The following is a 22402-nucleotide window of genomic DNA, read 5'->3' on the forward strand; positions in this document are numbered from 1 at the left end:
AGTGTAATTTTTCCTTTGGATGAGCCCTCTGATTCACCAAAAGTTACTGTAGCTAGGATTTCATCTTGCCGAGGTGAGATCATTTCAGGAGTGCAGTTCTTTTCCTTCTTCCCTTCTTTTTCAATGTCTGATACATTATCAAGATCTCTATCTTCAGAAGCATCTGAGCTACTCTGATTCTTGTTTTCATGATCTTTTCCATCTTCTTCAGCACCCTTTACATCCAGTGGTTCTGTGAAGTGAGACAGAGCCTCACGTGCTTTATTTTCAAGGCTTCCTACACTTTGCTGGCATTTACAGCATGATGACAACTGTGACAACTGTGCATCTAATTTAAGGTTTAAAAAAAAAAAAAAAAAAAATTTTCCCATGATTTGGTAAGCAGTATCATAAATATGTGATTAGCTTTGAGACAGTTTCCACAGAAAATGCCTACACTATCTTTACAATCTAGTGTATTTTCCACATTATTATTTTTCAATTTCAGTATTAACTAGTTTTGTCTTAGTTATCTGATAAGTAATGCAAAATGAGATAAAGAGGGTGGGCTGCATTAATTCACTCTGATCTGAGAAATTCAATATATTTGCAATTTTTAAAAATAAATTTTTCTTTTGTTTGGGGATATGATATTCTATTTGCTTATAATAAGTGCTACATTTTAAATTTTATTACTCCTCCTAATATTTGCTGTGTTCCTGTGAACACACTGGGTCAATCAAAATCCCACTGCCTGCTTGCAGTCTGGGTAAATTCTATGGAAGTTGGCTTTTATAATCCTTTTACAGATGAGCAAACAAAGGGATTAATTAATACAATCACACAGCAGGTCAGTGGCACATTGCCAGGAGATGTGAGTCACAGCTACCTGGTCTTACAAGAATAAAATAATGTTTCCTGGCTGTATTAGGCAAGATTTCATGGCATTTGCACAATGACATAAAAATTCTGTCTTGCTTTGGTTTTTTTTAAGAAAAGGTCATGTGCATTACAGGGTCACAGTTTAATAGTGACATCTACTTAAACAGGATTAGAACAAACTATTAAACTAAGACAACACTGAGATTTACACCACGAATTATGACCTTTTGAGGCAATTGAACAACAACATATTTGGAAAACTTTTGCCAGAAATAAACAGGATAGCAGCTTAACTAAAATAAAAGAACTAGCCTCACCATTATGTAATACTTTACCTATACGTATCCACACTTAAGTGTAAATATTTCCAATCTGACAAAGAGCTATGGGCACAAAAGGGAATTTCTATCTTGATGAGTAAATTAAGAATAGCCACATATGTTTCTGTTGATTTTATTTTATATTAAATATTTCTGTAAACTTACTTTCTCTGGAATCTGAGCTCTTTCTGCTCTTGCAGCTTTTTCTTTTCTTTCTACTCATTTCTAAGAACCAAGGGCATCTGTGTTCTAGTTTTCTGTGTGGGAGGGAAAACAATAGATAATAAGAAAGATTCTCTGGAACAGTTTTGCCCTCTAACTCTCAGGTTTACCTACTTGTTTACTAACTACTACTTAATAATACTTGTTTTCTTCTCTTGAGAAGGGATTCTTTGAAGTGAGAAGTATTTGAACACCTAATACATTCATAGGCATGGTCTTGGAAATCAATAGAGTTATTGTTGGGAAAAATCAACTAATTACAAGTGTTATTAGTCATAACAGTCTTTTGATGTTTGTTTATCAGAACATGCAATACATCATTGTGGAAGGAGTGTGAGTGAATTTTTAAGGCCACAAACTTACCTGGAATGATGATGAGGATATATGAATCTTGTTACAAGGATAAAACTTTTAAAATAATTACACTGATGTTTTAAGACTCATGTTACATGCCACTGTATGCCATGGAGCATAGCCAAAAAACTGGGACAAAAATTTTCAAGACATGGTCATTTCTACTTCTGAAAAATTTTAAGTTTGTGTGAGGCCTGAATGACTGAATATGCCAGTATACATTCTTTAGCTGGCTGCAAAATGCAGGCAATTCTCCTCTGTCTTTTTGGAAGCCACTACAGGCAGACTGTGAAAATGGTGTACTCATTTTCCAGCAGGCACTTTGAAATGTTTATGAGCTCAGTTTCAGTTTGAAGATATACCTGTACTTTTCCCAAGAGTTTTTAGTCTTTAGTCTTTTGGCTTGACAGCCAAATCCACCAACTGAGCTCTGTTCTCAAAAGGAAGAATGAGCTTAAAATGAAATACAAGGCTTTAAAGGACACAGAGGCAAGAACTAGGACTGATACCTAGTACCAGTGGTACCTATTGGTAGTGTAGCACTACAAGGGAGTGCCCATAAGTTTCAGATAAAAGTCAGTATTGTCTTTAAGAGTTACATATGCAAGTATGCCATGAGTAGCAAGCTCATATTTGAGGAGTCATATGTAAGATCTGCAGATTGATGCACATATTCATGACTTTAGGAACTAAGAGAACTCTAATGTGACGGTTACAGCTGAGGTTTCAGTTATATTTCATTAAGGTGAAACTGGGAAAATGTCTTCACTTAATAGGAACTTCCTCAATTCAGCTTAAGGAAGATGCTACACATTCAATTCCTTCCCTTCACCTTCCTGACCTTCATGGTTATATTTCCAAAATATTTGCATTTGGTATACTACTTTCAATTGTTCCCTGGGAATTCCATTTCCATGGGGTTTTTTTTCCCCTTTTCTGTAGTAAGCAATGAAATGGTTAATGTCAATATAGGAAATATGATTTCTAATTGTTATTACTAAAACACTGTTAAAAACCATCTGCAGATCAAAACCAGCTGCCTGTTTTACTTTAGTTTTTCTTTATATTTGATGGTTATTTTTACAGTTGTATGCACCACACTTTACTCTTTAAACAAATTCTGAATTATACTGAATGCTGAATGCAAGATAAGGCCAGAGACACATTTTTACATGAAGTGTTTAAGGCCTCATTTTTAGGAAAGAATAATAGGCCTAACTGTAATCAGTTAGCAGTGGATTTGATTTATGAGGGCTTTGGGGATAAGGTTTGCTTGGCTGAAGATGGATTGAAGAATAAAAAAGTACCTAAAGTACCCAAAAGAATCACTGCAAGAAAGATGCTTGAATATTAAGGAGATAGAAAGGACTGTGGATCCGTTACAAAGAAAATCATATTCATTTCAGTTTCTCCTCATAGCTGAAATGTCCAGTTTTGCCAGGTTTTGTAATGATAGAATATCATTCAACTTTGCAGAACAAATTCTGTGTCTGAGATGATCAGCAGTTCTACTACTACTCAAATTTTTGTGTATTCGGTGTCATGGGACACACTGAAAGTACTGAAGGTAGATAGTGCTGATTCTCTCCATGTGAGGGTTTTGGGAAATGGTCTAATACCTTCTAAAATTTAAAACTCTAAGCAAGCAGCTATGAAACCAGCAATAGAAATAGCCACAAGTCACAGCTGTTTATAAAGGTAGGATTACAGATTTTGCCTTATTGTTGAAAATGAGATTTATGATAAAAGTTAACAGGATGATTAGGCTGTATTTTTAAAAATAATTTCTGTGTTTGGGAGTAAATAGATAAAAAATTATAATGATTATTTGCACTGTTCACTTGTGATTAACTTTACTAACTCTAATGTTTTTATTATTCAGTCTATCAGCTCTTGGATATTAATGATAGTATTTACATATTACTTTTATGGTATCTACAGCGTGTTAAATTGTTGATACCTTAAATTTCAAAAAAACATTGGAAACAACTTAATGATGCAAATAGTTTTTTGCTGCCCATACTACATTTCTGTATGTTCATTTATCCCTTCTTCTCTAAGGTCTACCATATCAGAAGAGGTACGCGTTCTTTGCTTTTTGTTCATTCTGCCCACACATTGTCTTGGTCTATTCTTGTCTCATTGGTCCTGGGGCTGAGATGTGATAAGAGAATTAGGAATCTCATCAACTTGAATCCTAATCATGACTAGACCTACTGACTTGAGCAAGGATTAGTTGTATGCGTCAGGTCTGGAGAGGAAGACCTTGCCTTAGGAAATATTTTGCCCACTGCTGGACACTAGATGCACAAGAGACTTTTAACAATTAACTTAACTGGGAATAGAGGCATTCAGCATTTGCCTGGATGAAGCTAAAGTCCATTGACATAGTTTCTTACATGATAGGTTACTCTTAATACATAGATTAGTGCTTGGGTTAGCTCAGAATAACAACATCCTAATTTTGAGTAAAAGATTAACCTAGAAATGTATTTATATTTATATCCCACTCCAAATACAGGTAAATTTCTGTCTAGAATGTATTTATTTTCATTGTTGATAACACCTGTAATGCTGTTTCCTTCAGGTTAATGCAGATGATGACAAGCTCTGTGATAATGAAAGCAAAACCAAAAAAAACCCCAAAACCAATGTAATGAATGGCTTTGAGTTCATCTTGTTATGCAGGAAAAGTTGCCTTAAAAACCCTGATTGGAAGCAAATTTGAAAACACAGGAGCTATTTTACTGTATGTTTATATGTTTATATAGTGGAAATTTTATGTGAAACTACATGTGTTCTTTCATTTTCTAAACAACCCTGTTCAGTGAACCTATAAAGATGAGACAGTCAGAAAAGACAAAAGAAAAAAAGAAAGGAAAACACAAAAATATTTGCTAATCCTGAATCAGAATAGTGTGATAACACAATAAATATGAAAAATATTTAAAGTTCTTTCAGGATAATATAAACTATCCTTTGAGGCTGTATCTTTCTTATAATTCAGAATCCTATGCTATTCACAGCCAAAACCTATGAAAGTTTTGGCTATTAATATAGTCAGTGGTACCTCACTGAATACCTCCCTACTGAATTCTACAGTGCTCAGACTTTAGAACAATGATGTCACAGCATACCAAAACAGGCCTTTCTCAAACAAGAATATTTTACTTCTCTTTCCTTCTGTGTTTCAACATTAAACCCTTCTATCTGTTCCCTCCCTTTTGATACAGAATCCTACTTTTTTGTCCCTGTTTCTCTAGATGAACTTAGAAACACTGAATTTAACTTTCATTTGTTTCCATTTTGTCTCTTTGTATTTCACAATATTCTTCTATTCTATACTAATCATTGCTTTGACTTTGCTACTTAAAATACTAGCTATGTGTGGTCCAGCCTCTCACTGCTTAGTTCCTCTCCTCTAATTACTAAAGTTTGAACTTTCCAGTGGGAATTAGACAATCACAGAGTGGCTCAGACTGGAAGGAAACTTAAAGATCATCTTATCCTAACACTGCTGCCATGGACAGGGACACCTTCCACTAGACCAAGTAGCACAAAGTGCCATCCAGTTTGGCCTTGAACACCTCCAGGGATGGGGCACCCCCAGCTTCTCTGAGTGACTGGTTTCAGTGCCTCACAGTGAAGTAACTGACACAGTTAAAACCATAGAAACTCTAAACAGAATTATCCAAAGCCATTTGAGATTCTCAAATATGTCTAGGCAAATGCTAACATTTACCACTTGATTTCTTCTTTTTATTTTCTGTACTGATTGTGGTTTTTGGCATTTTCCCTACTTTAGATTTCATACACTGGAGTAGGTGCCACACATATAATTTACAATGTCATTAGAATGAGTAGTATAGGAGAGTCTTGAGTTCCACAGAGAGTAGGCAAAAAGGGTTCATCACTGATTTACCTTTTACTTATCTCATTGAAATACATCTTATTGAAATACCTTCTAGTTTTGCCTTTTTCTCTTTATCAAGCCTCCACTAGAATTTTATTTGAATAATTTCTGAACACACATTTCTGAAGTACTGTAGAACATATTTTGTGTCACAGAATGTTTATGTCAAACACATACAAAATGTGTCATCAAAAATGCCTGTCTTAGCAGTGTTTCTCACTCTCTGCCTCAGCTGGAATGGATCCTGTCTTCACTTGCTTAGTTTCACCTATGTATTTTCCTGAAAAAAACTGGCCTTTACAAAAGTGTCTGCAAAATGTCTAGAAAGAAGGAAGAAGGCAGCTATTTACAGGGACTGTAACAGTACCATATAGCCCTTTGAACTCAGTGGATATATGGCATGATCCACTTAGCTCTGAGAGTAGAGCATCCAAAGGAAACACACAAAAAACATGGATTACTGAACTCAATCTGCAACAGGTGTTGTACTGGGACCCACTGATGAACCATTTTATGTCATGAATTGTACTATTGTTGAGTGTGCCCATAAAACCTTAAAATCCTTGCTTGAAAAAAAAAGAGGGGGGGAATTTATCTGTATATAGTTACTACGTTATAAGCCTACGTTACAGTTTTTGAAAAGTTGTATAGTTGTTATCATCATCACTGTTATTTATGTCTTAGGAGTTGTTTAGGTTTTTCCGAGTAGGTTTTCGTTGCTTAATAAAAAAGATTTTATGGGGTTATATATTATTATGGGGTTATATAGGATGTGGGGTTATAATTATTAAAGTTGCTAAGGCTTATGCTCATCAGAAGGTCCCATGGGAATGGCACAGTTGCAGGCTGGACAGTTGGAAGTCAGTTGAGAGGTTAGAGCCAGTTATGAGTGAGGAAAAGTCAGCTGGAAGTGAGATTGTGACTGGAGGAATGCATGGACAGTGTAAGAGCTGGAAGATGACTGACTGGAGGAACACACGGACAGCTTATGAGCAGGAAGCTGATTAGATGATAGGACACATGGACAGCAGCACTGCAGCTGAGCCAGCCAACAGGCGCCTTCTTTCTGTTAAGTCTCAGTTTGGTTTCAGTTATGTCAGGTAGAGATTAAAGGCATAAAAAGGGTGTGATTTTTTACAATAAAGGGATCTCCTTCGGATGCATAAGGGGGTCCATGTCACTTGCACCTCACTGCTACAGTGGCACTTTAATATGCACACCAAATCAGGATCCTTTTTTTTCAGACCACGAAAAGATTGCAAACACCAGTCAGTATATCCTTGGTTCTGATTCAGATGGAAGGTTACTGTCTAAACAACTAAGACTATCACATATGTCATAAATCCACATATTTAGGAAACCCAAACCCCATGTAATTAGATTTTGCATTATTTTTGACTTTTCTACAAGTAGAAATGGACACAAGATAAATTGTTCAATAGATTTTGACAAATCTTCTGAAAAGAAATAACAGTTATATTATTCTCTCCAATATATTAGAGCTGACTCCCTGCAGGCACCTCACTTTATATTCAGAAAATGCTACTACAATTGCAGATAGTCAAATGTTTTCAAGATTATTTTAACTCAGCACTAAAAATGCAAGTGCCAGCAAAGTTGTAGTGAAATATAGATTAGCAATCATGGGCTGTATATACATAGGCATTTCTACCTTTTTTGGGAGAAGTGAAGTCAGTTTTGTTTTTTTTTTTAATTCTGCTAAATCATATGTAAAACTCATGTCCTGTAAAGTTCCTGTCTACTCATTAAGTAGTTTTGCTTTTTGCTTAATTATTTTCAGCTTTTGCAACAGAAGACAAAATAATGTATTAACAAAGATAAACATTTATTTTAGATGTTGGAGATACTTAATTTCTGCAGCAGCATGTTTCATTTTTACCTTCATTTAAAAATGTGCACTACCTTACACTACAACAGACTAGTAGGTAGCCTCTGTGCTGTAAATAGTCTATAAAACATTCCATCATTATTTTAACACAATTACTAAATAATATTCCACACTTTACTACAATGGGTGTTCATGCATTTATTATCATATAAGTAAAAATGCATTTATAAATAGAGAACAGAATTTGCTGTGCATGACCTCTCTTTTCTACTGCAAAAAATATATTCATCAAAAGCTCTGAAAATGTGTTTTTAAAATCACATAAACTTCTATTTCTGTTTACATTGTTGGACATCTGCTATTCCTGTTTTAGAGACAAAAACCTTCTAAACTGAGTATCAGCTGGATTAGCCAGTTCATCTCAGTGAGTTTGTCACTCTGGTATTTAGAGTGCTGTCTATGGAATTCGTGCTTTGTCAGTATCAAAAACGACAGTAAGTATGGGAAATACCCTGCAGAAGTGATGCAACAATTGATAGTGAAACTAGAAGAAATCTCACTATAACATACATTAACAACCATAACAACCATTTCCAATAATGAAATGCAGTTTCTATACTGAAAGATGTTACTGTCAGTGTAATACTATAATTCTTTCTCAGTCTCTGAATTAATCCAATTTATATGAGCTTCAGAATTCCTTGTCCCTCTTAACAGAAATCAGGTAAATTCAAAGTATTTGCTTATACTTGGAACTCAGCCCACCAAAATACCCTACAGATATGGACGCTATAAAAATTTTATCTGAAAATGAGGTAGTTTTTTTAATTTCAAAATGTCTGGGAGTATAAAATATAAATTACCATTATGTATGAAAAATATTCCATTGTTCATAAAATGCAATATGGGCAAAATCTGTCACCCTATCCTAACTTCTAGGATCTGATTTCTGGTGTCTGAAATGGGAACCATATTTTCTGACCATGCAGTTTCCAGGGTAACTTTCTCCACACGAGCAATTCACACAAAATAAGTAACGAGCAATTAAAACTTAGAGTGACAAAAGAATGTGAGATGCTTATTTCATACACTTTTTTTAAGTTTTGGCAATGGTCTTGAGAAAATACCTACATTTCTTAGCTGAATATTAGAATGCTTCTCTCCTTAGAAAGAAATAGGGATGTACTTTACCAACGCTAGACTAGTTTGCAGGATGATGAAATGGTAGGAAGAAAAAAATTACCATCCAGGCTTATTTAAGTGCTGAAATATTAAAATGTAAGCTTCTCTAGTCAAGAGCATCCTCTTCTTTCAACTCAACTCTCAATATTCCTTCTTGACTTCTAATTCTGTGGTCTTATCATAGCACTCTTCATATTCCAGTGTGAAATGTTGGTTGCAGAAAGGTAATACTTCTAACAAATGCAAGTTCATACAAGAATGATATACCACTAAGGTTATAGTACTTACATGCTAAAATAAGATAACCAATACAGATTTAGGAATCAAATATCCATCCTAAAAATTTATCATTTAGAAAAACAGTCATATTTTCTTACTGTGAAAAAAATCTGCAGAATTCCTATTTAACAAAATCTACAATGAATTTTAACAATTAGTAGCTACAGAATACTAACCAAAATAGTCTAATTTACCAGAAAATGATTTATACTTACCATTGCCACGAACCAATATTCATTTTCCTCAGATGCTTGCTGTTACGGACTGACTGAATGAACAGTTTGCTTTTCTAAGCTCATGAAGGATGGGTTGGCTGTCTTGCTAAGGCTTAATAGGATGACAAGCTCAATTTTTTTTTCTTTAGACTTACCCCCGTCAGTACCATCAAACGCAGTCAGCAATGATATACAGTACTTACATATCCTTCAAATGAAGTAATAAAGGACTACCACTTATTTAATTCTTTACAGCTAAAGCAGATAATAAAAATAACAATTACCCAGCAGCTACAAAATGCCAGCTCTGTCTGAAAAGTCTTAATCAATCAGATACCTAATTAAAATTAAAGATAAAAGAGGGAGCAATGTTCACAGCCTTGTTCTACTTCTTTTTCTATTTCTGTCTGCTAAGCTCAGAATCTGATTAGTATATTTAATTCCATGAAGCATCATGACTGGTCTACCTTTAATCAGCCTATTGACATCCACCCATTTTTCCCTCACATCTTGCAGACTTCAACGTAATCATTTACTGACTTACCAATCCTCCTATAGAAAATATAATGTTCAAATTATAGAATCAACACTGGAATGATTCTACTTTTCACGTGTTTACATATATCCAGAATAAAAAATGAGTTAAAAGAAGTACGTTTATTAGGACAAATGCAAAGTTTGTAGAAATATCATAACCGTATTATACTTATAAAAAATGTCATTACATTGCATGAGATTACAGTTTCATTAAAAGTAACAATTTTGGTTTGTGTTCAAAGACCTAATTATCTTTTCCTGCTTTATTAAGCTACTATTTCTATTATCTGTAAAATATTATAAAAATAGACAAAACACGTAATATTTTCAAATTATGTATTGAATAGAAAATAGTTCTCTTTAGTACACAGGCAAACTGGGATAAAAGGCATCTCCAGAATTTTCTGCCTTTGTACATCTGATATGATAAGTACTCTTTTTGGTCTGATACCATTGCACAAGCAAGGGAGAAAAGAGACAGACCATTACACACAGTGCAGAAAAAACCACTCTTTTTAGTAAGCAACACTATTCTCTTAATCTACTGCATTAAATTTGTGGCAAGAAACAGCCTGCTTCCAAAGCTGCTGCTGTCTTTTGAGTAAGTTGAACTACTCAGATCTGAGATCAACTGGAGGTGTTGCCCATACGATACTCCTATCAGAACCACTACACTGTCTTCAACTGCTTCTAAATTTAAATTGGCACTTTCCTGAACTGCTGCAGTTGCCAGATAACCACAGCATTTGGCTCTTCAATTTGACATTTCCTGTGTAAACTGCAAACAGTAACTGTCCTTCAAAAAATATAGGTATATGTAATTTTGAAATAAATTCAAACTTTGACTTACAAATAGGGCAAATTAAGCAATAAAAAGCCAGGAAAAAATCTTTTCTTAAACAGATTAAATTTTTCTAACTAGTCTTCTTAGATTTGTCTTCTTCCCTGCAAATGGAATTCTTCTCTTGGTAAGGGAAAAAGGAAAAGAAAGCTTCAAAACCTTTTTCAAAAGCTTGGCTTAGATTTTGAAAATCTATAGACTAAAAATCGTTGACACACTTAAGTTCTTAAACTTGAAAGATCATTAAAAGATTACTCTCAAAATCAAAGATTATGTAAGTGTTGTTCGTTTTGTCATATAATTATTTTTCTGTTTTTCTTCATACAGAAGAAAAATGTAAATTTTCAATTTATTTATTAGCATTGTAACTGCACATATATACTGGTATACAGAGTCTCAAAAAAAAAATTAGGCAGATTATTAATCAGTTATGGTTAGGGATACTGTGTTTGGAGTTTCACTTTTAGAAGCACATCTCTATAGCCACTCACCATAATTTTCTACACAAAAAACTATTCCAATAGTTCCAAAAATATTCCTATGGGTCTTAGTCACGTACATTTAGCTACCTCAAAGCCATAAACTACTTATTTTTATGCTACCTATATTTGCTCTATGCTTTATCCTCCCTCTCCCATCTGGCTCCTCATTCCTTTGTTGCTCATCTCTCTGAATGTGATCACCACAGCATTAGTTGAAACTTCCTTTCATTGCTTAGCTTCCACCACTTTTTGCATATTTTCCATATTCTCCTTTACTCTATGAGCAACCTGCAGCTGATAATTGCCATTGGTACCATACAGTCTTGCTGGTACATGTGGCCTACGACAGCTTTCCATAACTCGCTTTCTCTGTAAAAGCAATTTGTAAAAGAGAAGCAGTGCATTGTTTCCTGCTCCTTGCCAGACAAGGGATAACCTGTATTTAGTTTTATGTATGGCTAAAACAAGGAAGAGAACGAAGCAACATAATATGTCAAATACTCCAAATCTGTCAGGAAGGCTTCTTGCTTTAAAGTTTCTTAGGTACTGCCTTAAAAAATCATGAAAACTGCTGAGCGTAGTGCGATACGGATGGGGAAAACTAAGAATAATCAGGATTTATACAACAGTTTTACTGTTTTCCAGGTTGCTGAGAATTTTGGAAAAAATGTGACAACATTCACTGCTAAAAAAAACTTAAATTACCCCAAGTAGACAAATCATAAAATAATCAGTTTACATTTGTCACTACAATTTCCTCCAGTCATTTGCATTTCTTTTGATATCACTGCAATGACTGCAGAATGACAGACTATGAACTACTACTCAATGAAATTAATCTTTATTAAACCAGTATACTTTTCTTTTTAGAATATCAACACTATCTTAAATAACTTGATAAATTAAGACACAAATCTGAACTGTAGCATTAAAAACACATAAATAAATATATTTTAATTAACATATTGCTATCCCATCCCTGCAGTCTTATAGCTGCAGTTGTTATTCTTCTTTCAACTATAAGATTCTTAATAGCAGTAACAATCTTGGCATCTTCACTTCCATAAAGAACTTTGTGCATATTTTGAGATACGTCATGTTCCTCCTTCTCCATTATTCTATAATTTAATTTCTAATTATCAGAGAATGAAATTACTCACTGCCTAGCATCAATAGGTACATTATTATCTTATAAAAATACTAATACTTAGGCATTTGGGGATGGTTCTCCAACACATTTTTCAAAAACAAAGTACTGTGTTATACTTTTAGATTCAGGCTGACATACAACTGGGTAAGTGCAGTCTAAGTAAGAATGGACGAGTAAATGCTCTGCTTTGAGCATTAACATAAATTAGGTTATTAATGTAAAAGATACAAAGTACCATATATTCACTAGTTACATATGCTATTCACTTTAAAATAACCATACTTGGTAAGGCTTTCTGCACTGAATGTAGATTTTTGTGACAGGTCAAATTTAAAAAATGCAGATATGCAAAATGAGAAACAATTAAGGCCAAAGAGGAGGATGTAGGTAGAGAATTCAAACAGCAGGCAAGGGTGGTCAGCTATCCTTGCAATGCTGTGACTCCTTCCAGTGGGAGAATACCAAATCAAACATAAAAAATGTAAAGAAAAAGGCATAATAATTTCATTCTAGAATAAGAAATACAGGCTGTACTCAACAAGGTACCAATTCTACTTATTTGGTGCTTGCTTGCTTGGGATAATAATTGGGTTTTGTCCAAATCTAATTCAGGTCTGAAAATGCCTACAAAGATTTGCACAGTTTAGCTCTGGAACCAACGTAAATGCTCAGAAAATCACTTGGTTACACATTCACTAGACTAACAGTTCTAATTTATTCCTAATTAAGCATTCAATAGAAGAAGTAACTTAAAGTAATCAATTATTTGAACTAAAGATTAGCATTCATTCCAATCCAATGTTTCATCAACTGGTGTGCAATAGCTCGACTTGGTGGTACAAAGAAAGAACGCTGGTTTCCTTTAATGAGAACTTCCACAACCTGCAATAAAAGCAGATTTTTTTATCTTTAGAAGATAGCATTATAAAGTATATAGAAGCTAACATTGTATTAATGCAGAAATTATTACTATAATGATCCATCAGTCTGCCATTGCTATACCTATTAAAGAGCTACTAAGAGATTCTCCAAGGTAAATGCAGAGAAAGTCCAACATTGTGTGAATTATGACATTTTTGAGCTTAATGTGCTCCAAAGGATATCTTCTTCCTAACAGAACTGTGGAAACCGCTAGTATACTATTTAAGGTTTCTGTGAAGCCTTTTTATGGCAAGGACCACCAGATGGTGCTCTACACTGTGACAAAAATAATTATTTTAGTGTTTACATGTAGTGCCATGGAGATGTGTTTTCTGAAGCAGTTGCAAGTAACATGTGAATACACTTTCAGTACATTTTTGAAGCATATTTCCAGCTGTCCACCAATCTGCATGCGACTAGTTGCATTCAGAACTGATATTCCTTTAAAATAACGCTCCCAGTGTTAACAGAAACACACTGAGATTATAGGTGACTACCTTTGCCTTCAAGGTGACTTACAGTCAAAACGCTTTGAACTGCTAGGCAGATGTCCAGTGTTATTAACAGCTTAGCTCCTAAGTTGCGTACGGGAAAACCTGTGAAAACTCAGTTGTGCAAGCAATCTTTCCTCCTACTCATGAACCGAAATACTTCTGTGAAAGTTTTTTCTACCCCACTTTTATTTGACTGTACTGAAGGAAGCTAAGTGCAGGATTTCTTATTAATGCACAGTAAGCTGAATTTAATAACAGAGTATTAAAACAGTACTGCATTAAAAAAAGATACTTCAATCTAATGAATTCCCAGAGTCCTTACTTTTACTTCCACCTTTACAGCAAATCTAGCAGCATGCCTGTTTGGAGAAACTGTAAGGAATAATGCTATTAAATACTACTACTACATGAAAAGCACAGGCTTGCTAAGGACATGGGTTAAAATAACTTGACTATCTCACAGAAGGGAAAGGTGAAGAGCAAACTGACAAAAACATCATAAAATGAGCTTGCAAGTAACTCAGACATTACTATGAATACTTGTCTTTTTCTGGTTGTGTCTAACCTACAACGACAATATAATGCAACTGTAGTGTGATAAAATGAAGAGTACACATGCTCACTTGACTTGCTGAAAAAGCAAGTGTCTGTTGTATGCCAGAACCAATACAGTCACAGACTAATCAATAGAAGAAGAAAATGAAATTGAACTTTACCTCTTCTCTAGTGAACCAGCGGGCATCCTCTATTTCATTCTTGTCAACTTTAATTTCTGTGGACACTGCAACAGCTAAGCACCCAATCATTAGGGAGGAGGGCATTGGCCACGGCTGACAAGAGACGTACTGAACATGGGCAACTTTGACTCCAGCCTCCTCCTCTACTTCTCTTCGAACAGCATTTTCTATGGTTTCACCTAATCAAAAAGGGCAAAGAACAAGCAGCTCATGAAAATACTCCAAGCAATGATCACACGCTGTGCTTTGAACTGACTCAAAAGATTGGAAACTGCCCAAGGCAATTATCTGTAAAGATCTAGTTCACAGATCAGGGCAAAGACCTCAGCACAAAACACAAAAATCTAATAAGGTAAAACAGACACAAAAGCAAAATGAAACTTTGAAAATAAAGTGTAGCAATTTCTCCATAGTAATATTTATTTCCTGAACTGATAATTCATTATACACACAAACCATCATCACCATACCTAAAATGTCAAAAATTAAGTAGAAAATAAATAATTCCAATAATTATTCTTGAAATATTCATTTGCAACTAGCACTGTGTCAATTTCTGGATTTTCAGTATGACTGCAACAGCATGTACTGCAACTTGAAAAATCAGTACTTAGAATTACAATAGTAAGAAAGCACAGATGTAGAATACTTGCTCACATTTCTGCATTGTATTATTCCCTTTGCCTGACTCATTCTTCATTGTCTTACACATGCAGACAATACTGTAAATTGAAACTGCAATGGAAAGCTCTGTTTCCATATCCATAGAAAACTGTAGTTGCATGTGTGTGGAATGCTGATGGTCACCAGTCTACATAGGCACAGATGTACTGTGCTGTAACCACTGATTACAGGTTCATTAAAGGACATGTCCATCCATCAGAAATAAATATCTTGACTTCTTTCGAATGATATCTGAATAAACTTGTTCATGCTGTCACTGTATGTCAACCTGGACATGTTTTCTGAATATATTTATTCACTATAATTTCACTGGTGATGAAGATCTATTCACAATAGAAGAACATTTTGCAAGTTGTTCTGCAGGCACTTATAATTGGAACTAATTTCAACTATTACTGCTTGACATAGCTATTGAAAAATCTCTTTATCTTTCTTTCAGAATTATGTGATTTCTACTTATCTTCCACAGAATCAATCAGGCCCTAAACATATAAGCACATGCTTAACTTCATGTTAGCTTTAACTTACACTTTAACACTTACTTTTCCTATGCTAAAATCCTTTGCTAAGTATCAACAGCCAAGGTAATGTGTTTTAAAATAATTTTTTTCCATTTAAGTAGTGATTTAAGACTACATGATTTGAAAACTGTTCAGTATTTTTATTTACTCAAGTTGCTCTTTGCTTTTTTAAAATAAATCAGCAGCTACCAAGTACAGAATGAGTGTATTTATTTTAATAACTCATCTATCAGGAAGCAAAAAAATTTCAATTTGAGATAGCACAAATTATATTTCTCTGTAATTGTAATAGTATAAGACTTTCATTGAAAAAATACACTTGATAAAGGAAAACGAAATTACTCACCAGGTTCTACAAATCCAGCAAGGCAGGTAAACATTCCTGGGGGAAATCTCTTCTGCCTACCTAAAAGGCAATGGTTGCCATCTGGATGGATGACTTGCATTATCACAACAGGATCTGCAAAGGACATGAAATGAATATATTTCAACATTTGAGGGACTTTATGCAGTAAAAACTTCTAGTCTACCCCATACTAATCTATGTAAAGACAAAAATTATATTGAAATCATAATTGTGTCTATGCCTAGAGTAAGCTGTTATTTCATTTCACTTCAGGGTTACCCTCCATTGCAAGATGACTCTTTATTTGGTTGTGTAACATACATGCTTAGAAGCAGCAGCTTACTAACCAAGGCTTGAAATGCAGGATAGAAATTACCTGTAACCAAAGGACAGAATCTGCTAAGAGTCAGTACTAATCAGCAGTACTAACCTATGCATCCAGCATATACCAACAGTTTCTGCAACAAATTCATTTATTATCATCTTCTCTTCATCACAGAGGTCTGAAGAATGTCTTTTTGATGAAACATCAAATAACTAGACCCTCTGACAACGTAAATACTGACTACTTTCAACCTTTGACTTCATTTACTCTTTGCTATCAGTTTCTCATCTGATGGTGCACTTTGATAAATTTTCTCACTTCTGGTCATTGTATCTCTTTCTTTCTAACATAATATTTTCTCCTATTGGTCTAAGCAACCCTATTAACTTGTGACCTTTTCCCCTTTTTATTGTCATCTAGTTATAAGTAAAAAAGGAAAATGTGACCCTTTATACTGTCGATACCTCATTTATACTGTTGGAATTTCTAAGTGATATTACTTGTTGAAATAACGTTTGCATTGTCGAAGCAATTCTGTATCACAGACTAGTGCAAGAAAGAGAAACCTGAACTACTTAATCCTAAACAGAGCTGAGACACACATAGCCTGTGGAGAAACAAGTATGGAAGACCTAGGACAGAAGTAAGCAGCTGAAATAGCTAGAAATACATTGATATACATTGATATATGCGTAGCAATTTATAAGCAATTGATTTACAAGCAAGCCACTTTTGAGTGAGTATTCTCACCAACTCTTGGATATGATGTGTTGTGAACTCCTTGGAGACTGGAACAATCTTTGTTTAAGCAAGTTTTCTTGTAACCCCCTTCTTCAATCTTGGTTGCACTCCCACATGTTGGGCAGAACCGGTAACGGTGGTGCCATGCTAGAACAGATCTCGCCTGGGCTACTACTCCTTTAAAAAGATACATTGAGAATGCACAAAATCAAATACTATTTCATGTCAAGATTTTAGCAGCATAGAAAAATCAAGTACTGAGGTTTAACACAAAAAACCAGTGTGGTTTGAATCATAATCATGGCTACAAGAGAAGCTGAGCAGTATGAGCTATGCACACCTTTTTCTTTGCAGCACAGCAAATGCAACAGAACATAGTATTAAAGAGCTACAGGGCAACTTACATACATTCAGAAACAAATTCATCCAGATCAATATACCCTGTTTCTCACAGAAGTCACTTTGTGTTGGCAAACTGCCAAAATACATGTATCAAGTATTTTTCAGAAGACCATTTTAAGGCTACTACAGGTATGGACATAATAATGCATTGTTCCATTTAAACTTAAGGTTCAAGTCAAACTTTCCTTATATCCCTAAGTAACAAAACAAAACTGCTACAACAGCAATCATTAACAACATTTGTTGTTAATGTCATTAATGTCATTAAACAACAAATGTTGTTCATGTCCTTACTAACACTAATTCACTTTGGCATCCTGACTTTTCAACACTTCCTTGGCATATGAGTACCCAACACACTGTTGTGAAGGACTTAGGTTCTCATTTCTCGTAATTAATAATTTTGTAATTATTAATTTTAATTAGAATTTCATTACTGAAAACTCAGTAATGACAGATTTTTTTCCTTTATGTTCATAATGTTTGTGCATTAATATTTAAATAGGACTGTTTAAAACCCATGATGATCAACAGGTTTTACAGACTAATACAGTCATTGCAGAAACTAGCCCTTTGCAAATGCACATATTCTTACATACAAAATTCTTCACAAAACCACTACCAGGCTTTTAAAATCAAAATATTTCTAAAGCCACTGAAAACACAACTTCTTTGCAGTGGTTTGTCTTTTCTTTGAATTATACCTCAGGGAATACCAAAGTGTATCTTTCTGATTATACATTTTCTACTTGCTACATTTTATGCACCTTACCAGATTCTTTTTCAGGTAACTGCAGTAGTGCTGGCATCGGTGGGTGAAGAAAGTAACAGCCCTCATGCTTCTGTTTAAATTTTTCAGCAGAAGCAGAATCTATGCTAAGAGCAAACCAAGCAACTAACCCATCTTCATCATCCTCTTGCTGAACTCTTCCATTGCAAGCAGCCATCAGGTTCATGTCATACTGAAGTTCCACTCCAAGAAAAATCAAGGTACATTCTTCAGTTTGGTTCAGCCACTGTTCCACATCCTTGTGGCACAACCTGCAAAGCTTTACTTCTGGTTGCTGTGAGCTCTCTCTTCCCCCAGCCAAAGTAACCAAGGGACTTAGATTTGAGAAGAGGATGTACACTGTAGCTGGATGGCTTTGTTTTTTACTTAGCCACTTAGAATCTGTTCTTTTATCACTCCTTCTGTCCAGAAGAGTCATGCCAAAATAATTTTCATATTCTTTCACATCATTTGACAAAAAACTAGGTTTCTGATCACCTTTCACATTAGCCAACAAATTAGCTATGTGTTTGTACCCCCAAAATTTAGCAATGTCCAGAGCTGTCTGCCTCGATTTATTAATGATGGATGTGTCACACCTGAAAAAACAGAAAAGAGCTGAGGTTACCAGAGTAAATATGTTTAGGAAGGGTCCTGTTGCTGTATTATTCTTACAGCATATGCATCTGACACTATTAAGGTACAAGAATTTCTAGACACTCTATAGTGGGGTAATCTTTAGGCAAAATGTTTAATATCATGGTAGTAAAACATCATTTACTACTTCTTTTGCCAAGGCTGTATTTCACATTTTTGTTGATCCTTTTCAGATTATCATTCACCACAATTCATGAAGTAACACAAAGGCAATGAATTTATTAAAATTCCACATACTTATCATTAAAAAAAGGCTCAAAACCAGAGCTTCAAAAGTTAGACCATAGTTCTGTTCCTCATAATCAGTAATCAAAATGGAGAAAAAAAAGAAGCCTAACAAGCATTACTTTCTAGAAGCTACTGGAAGCAGCAAAAAACATTTACAAGAAAATATTTTACTGAGGTTAATTGGGTTGTTCAGCCTGAAGAAAAGAAGACTGAGGACAGACCTCACTGGGGTGTCCAACATCCTCACAAGAGAAAGCAGAGGTGCAGGTACTAATCTTTTCACTCTGATGACGAGTGACAGGACACAAAGCAGGAGTTCAAGGAATGTTTAGACAATGCTCTCAAACATGGGCACATGGCAGGGTTCTTGGGATGACCTGCGCAGCTGGCAGGAGTTGATCCATGTGGGTCCCTTCTAACCCAGGATATTGGATGATTTACCATAAAATTAGAAACAAGAATACAGCCTCTCAATTAGTGCCAGAAGCTGGTTCCTGTAGAGATCCTGTAGTTACCCAGATGTCTGTAAAGTGAAACAGGTAAGGGAATGCTGCCTCACCACATACATTTAAATACTAAAACCAAAAAGAAACCCAAACTTCAAACAGGTTGAGGTTGACTGGGAGGTCAAAATAATACAATTTCATTATTTGTTAATCTTAATATGGCAAGTAAGACATAAATGTCACTGCAAACTACAAATTATGTAATAAATACTAGACTCATCAGTTTTTAAAACCAGAAGATGCCAGTCACATGAATGTTGCTGATACACAGTACCACAGGCAAGACCATATTAAAATCAGTAGTTTTTGAAGGAATTTGAGCATATTGTTTAGACAACTATTCAAAACTTAAATTACAAGTTTTTGCTGCTAAAGCAATGACATTAATCTCTCTCAGGAGAGGATTAGGTTGGCTATTAGGAAAATGTTCTTTACCCAGAGGGTGGCTGGGCACTGGAACAGGCTCCCCAGGGTAGTGCTCAGAGCACCAACACAAGAAGTGTTTGGACAATGCTCTCAGGCACATGGTGTGATACTCGGAGACAGTGCTGTGCAGGACTATGAGCTGGACCTAATCCTCGTGGGTCTCTTTCAACTTAGAACATTCTGTGATGCTACAATTCTGGGACACAAAACCAACTGACTAGACTTCTAGAATTATTCTCTGTAATGTTATGAAATATTATCTTCATAGACATTCATATTTGTATAACCAGCAACTATAATTGTCAAAATAATTATTCTAAGCATTAACTAAAAGAAGACCTATGAAGGTACAGCATCATCTCATGAACTATATTCAGTGGTTTAACAGAGCAACCGTGAAAATGACATTTAAAATTGATATTCACTTTTTTTTCTTTTTTTTTTAAGAAAAGCTTAAGTTAAAAAAAACTGTTATCCTATTTACCAACTGATAAATTTCCCAGCATCTCAAAACATTCCTCAATACACAAAACCTTGCACTAAGATACCCTCTACATACTGGAATGTACTGATTACAGTAGAAGCCAGTGGTTCATCGAATGCCCTGCTCTGAGCCCCAGCAGAAGCTACAGGTCTTGGGTATGACTGAAAAAAAAAATCAAAAATGGGTGGGATGATTACTGAAAGATGTGGAATGCTATGCCTGAAGTTAGTCATTAACTACAGAATGAACTAAACTTGCTTTTTTCTAGGAGTTCAGAATGGAACAGCCTGGGCTTGATTAATGTTAAACTCAGTTAAACGCATTTGATTCTAACTCAGTTTTAAAGCATTTTCTGTTTGAAGTAATTTTGGGAAAGGTGAGTCTGTGATTTCCTATGGAAGAGTCAGCAAACATTCTACACTAACAAAGATTCAAGTGGCTTACAAATCAAGTTTAGAGAAAAAATTTAAGTGGAATGTTCAAATACACCCAATTTATTCTCAATACAGTGGTTGGAATTAGGGTGCAAACTTTGTTCTATTCTATTGGCCTCTGTGAAAAGTGACAACATATCCTTGAATGTCAAAGGAGTAACTTTAAAGATGCTTATAACTTTTAGACTTTCTTAGCAAATATGAAAAGTATGATGCAATAGCTGAACGCAGTTATAAACTGATACAGAATACATTTTCCTGAGTTTTAGCCCTGAAAATTCTGCCATTATCTGTCTGATAAATTTGTTTCTGAGACAACACTGATAGGGGCAAAAAGGGGGTGCAAAACAGAGCTCTTGAATGGGGTCCACTAAACAGCTTACCCCTCTTGAAGAAGAACCTGCACAACCTCGAGGTGTCCATTTCTAGCAGCGTACATGAGGGCTGTCCAGCCATTCCCTGCGGCTGCATTCACCAGGGATGGGGAGCGCCTGAGCAGCACCTTCAGCCGGGCTGTGTCTCCAGCAGCAGCGAAGTCATGCAGCTGAGAAACCATGTCCCGATGCAGGTTCTTTTCAAAGACAGTCATTGTGCCTTCTAAGATTAAAAAAAAGAAAATAAAAATGCCAGAGAGCACACCTCCCACTACTAAGACGATTTAAGTAAAAGATCGAACTTTAATGCCGAACGGAAAATCAGTATTATTACCAAAAATACAGACACAAGAAATTCTTGCGATTGGTGTGATATTATTATTCCAAATCTTCGTCCCACCCATCTCCGAACATAGTGAAACTTTACCTTAACAACCAAAGCCAGTTTTAAAGAGGCTTAAGGAACAGAAGATATCACTGCGGAAATGAAGATTCTGAGTGTGAAAAAAATACATCCTGGTTTCTAAACCAAAAGCACACAGGCACACAGGCAGAGAGACAGAAACACACACACAGACACACACACGCACACGCACGCACACACTCAGACACTGCTGCCGGGACCGCTGAGCAACAAACACACCGACGGCTTCTATTTCCTCAGGTCCCGTTCCACGCCCTTCCCCAGGGCCCCGACCCGGCCTCAGCAGCGGGGCCGCGTTACCGTGCGCAGCCTCCGCGGGCGGCCCGGCCCCGTCCGCGATCGCACCGCGGCCGGCAGCGCCGCCGGGGAAGGCCCGCTCCAGCAAGAGCCCGAGAGAGGAGGAGCGGGGCCGAACGGGCCCGAAGGGCAACGAGCGTGTCCGAGCGTGTGCGAGCGTGTCCGAGCGGGGCCGGGCGGGGCCGAGCGCGATTGCGGCTCCCGGCCCTTCAGGCGGGCGGCGGGCTCGGGACGCTGCGTGTTCCCGGAGGGAGTTGCCAGTCGTTCCCGGAGCGCCGCTGCCGGCGAGGTCGGGTCGATACACAGGGTGAAAGGGCAAAGAGCCATTTTGTCCGGCGGGCAGGAATGTCGGTCGTTATCGGGAAGGGATCAGATTGATTTTTAGGGTTGCATTTTCCGCGCTAGCAGAAGGCAAAGGTCTGTGGCG

General features: G+C 36.0%; 1 protein-coding gene across 3 annotated transcripts; it reads right to left on the reverse strand.

Annotated features, from left to right (window-relative positions):
• Nucleotides 1-11880: 11880 nt before the first annotated feature.
• NUDT12 (nudix hydrolase 12) lies at nt 11881-22287 on the reverse strand. 3 transcript variants are annotated; one of them, XM_084225600.1, is made up of 8 exons: nt 21979-22116; nt 21682-21731; nt 21264-21477; nt 18149-18744; nt 16984-17151; nt 15909-16022; nt 14337-14536; nt 11881-13087 (listed from the first exon to the last, which is right to left on the reverse strand). In XM_084225600.1, the coding sequence occupies exons 3-8, from the start codon at nt 21467-21469 to the stop codon at nt 12977-12979; spliced, it is 1395 nt and encodes a 464-aa protein (XP_084081726.1). In that variant the 5' UTR covers nt 21470-21477; nt 21682-21731; nt 21979-22116; the 3' UTR covers nt 11881-12976. The 3 variants fall into 3 exon arrangements, with proteins under 3 accessions (XP_084081726.1, XP_084081725.1, XP_084081727.1); XM_084225599.1 differs by lacking the exon at nt 21682-21731 and having other exon boundaries at nt 21898-22287; XM_084225601.1 differs by lacking the exon at nt 21682-21731 and having other exon boundaries at nt 21979-22110.
• Nucleotides 22288-22402: the final 115 nt, after the last annotated feature.

The sequence above is a fragment of the Fringilla coelebs genome, assembly GCF_963513975.1.
Source record: "Fringilla coelebs genome assembly, chromosome: Z".
NCBI classification, from domain to species: Eukaryota; Metazoa; Chordata; class Aves; order Passeriformes; family Fringillidae; genus Fringilla; species Fringilla coelebs.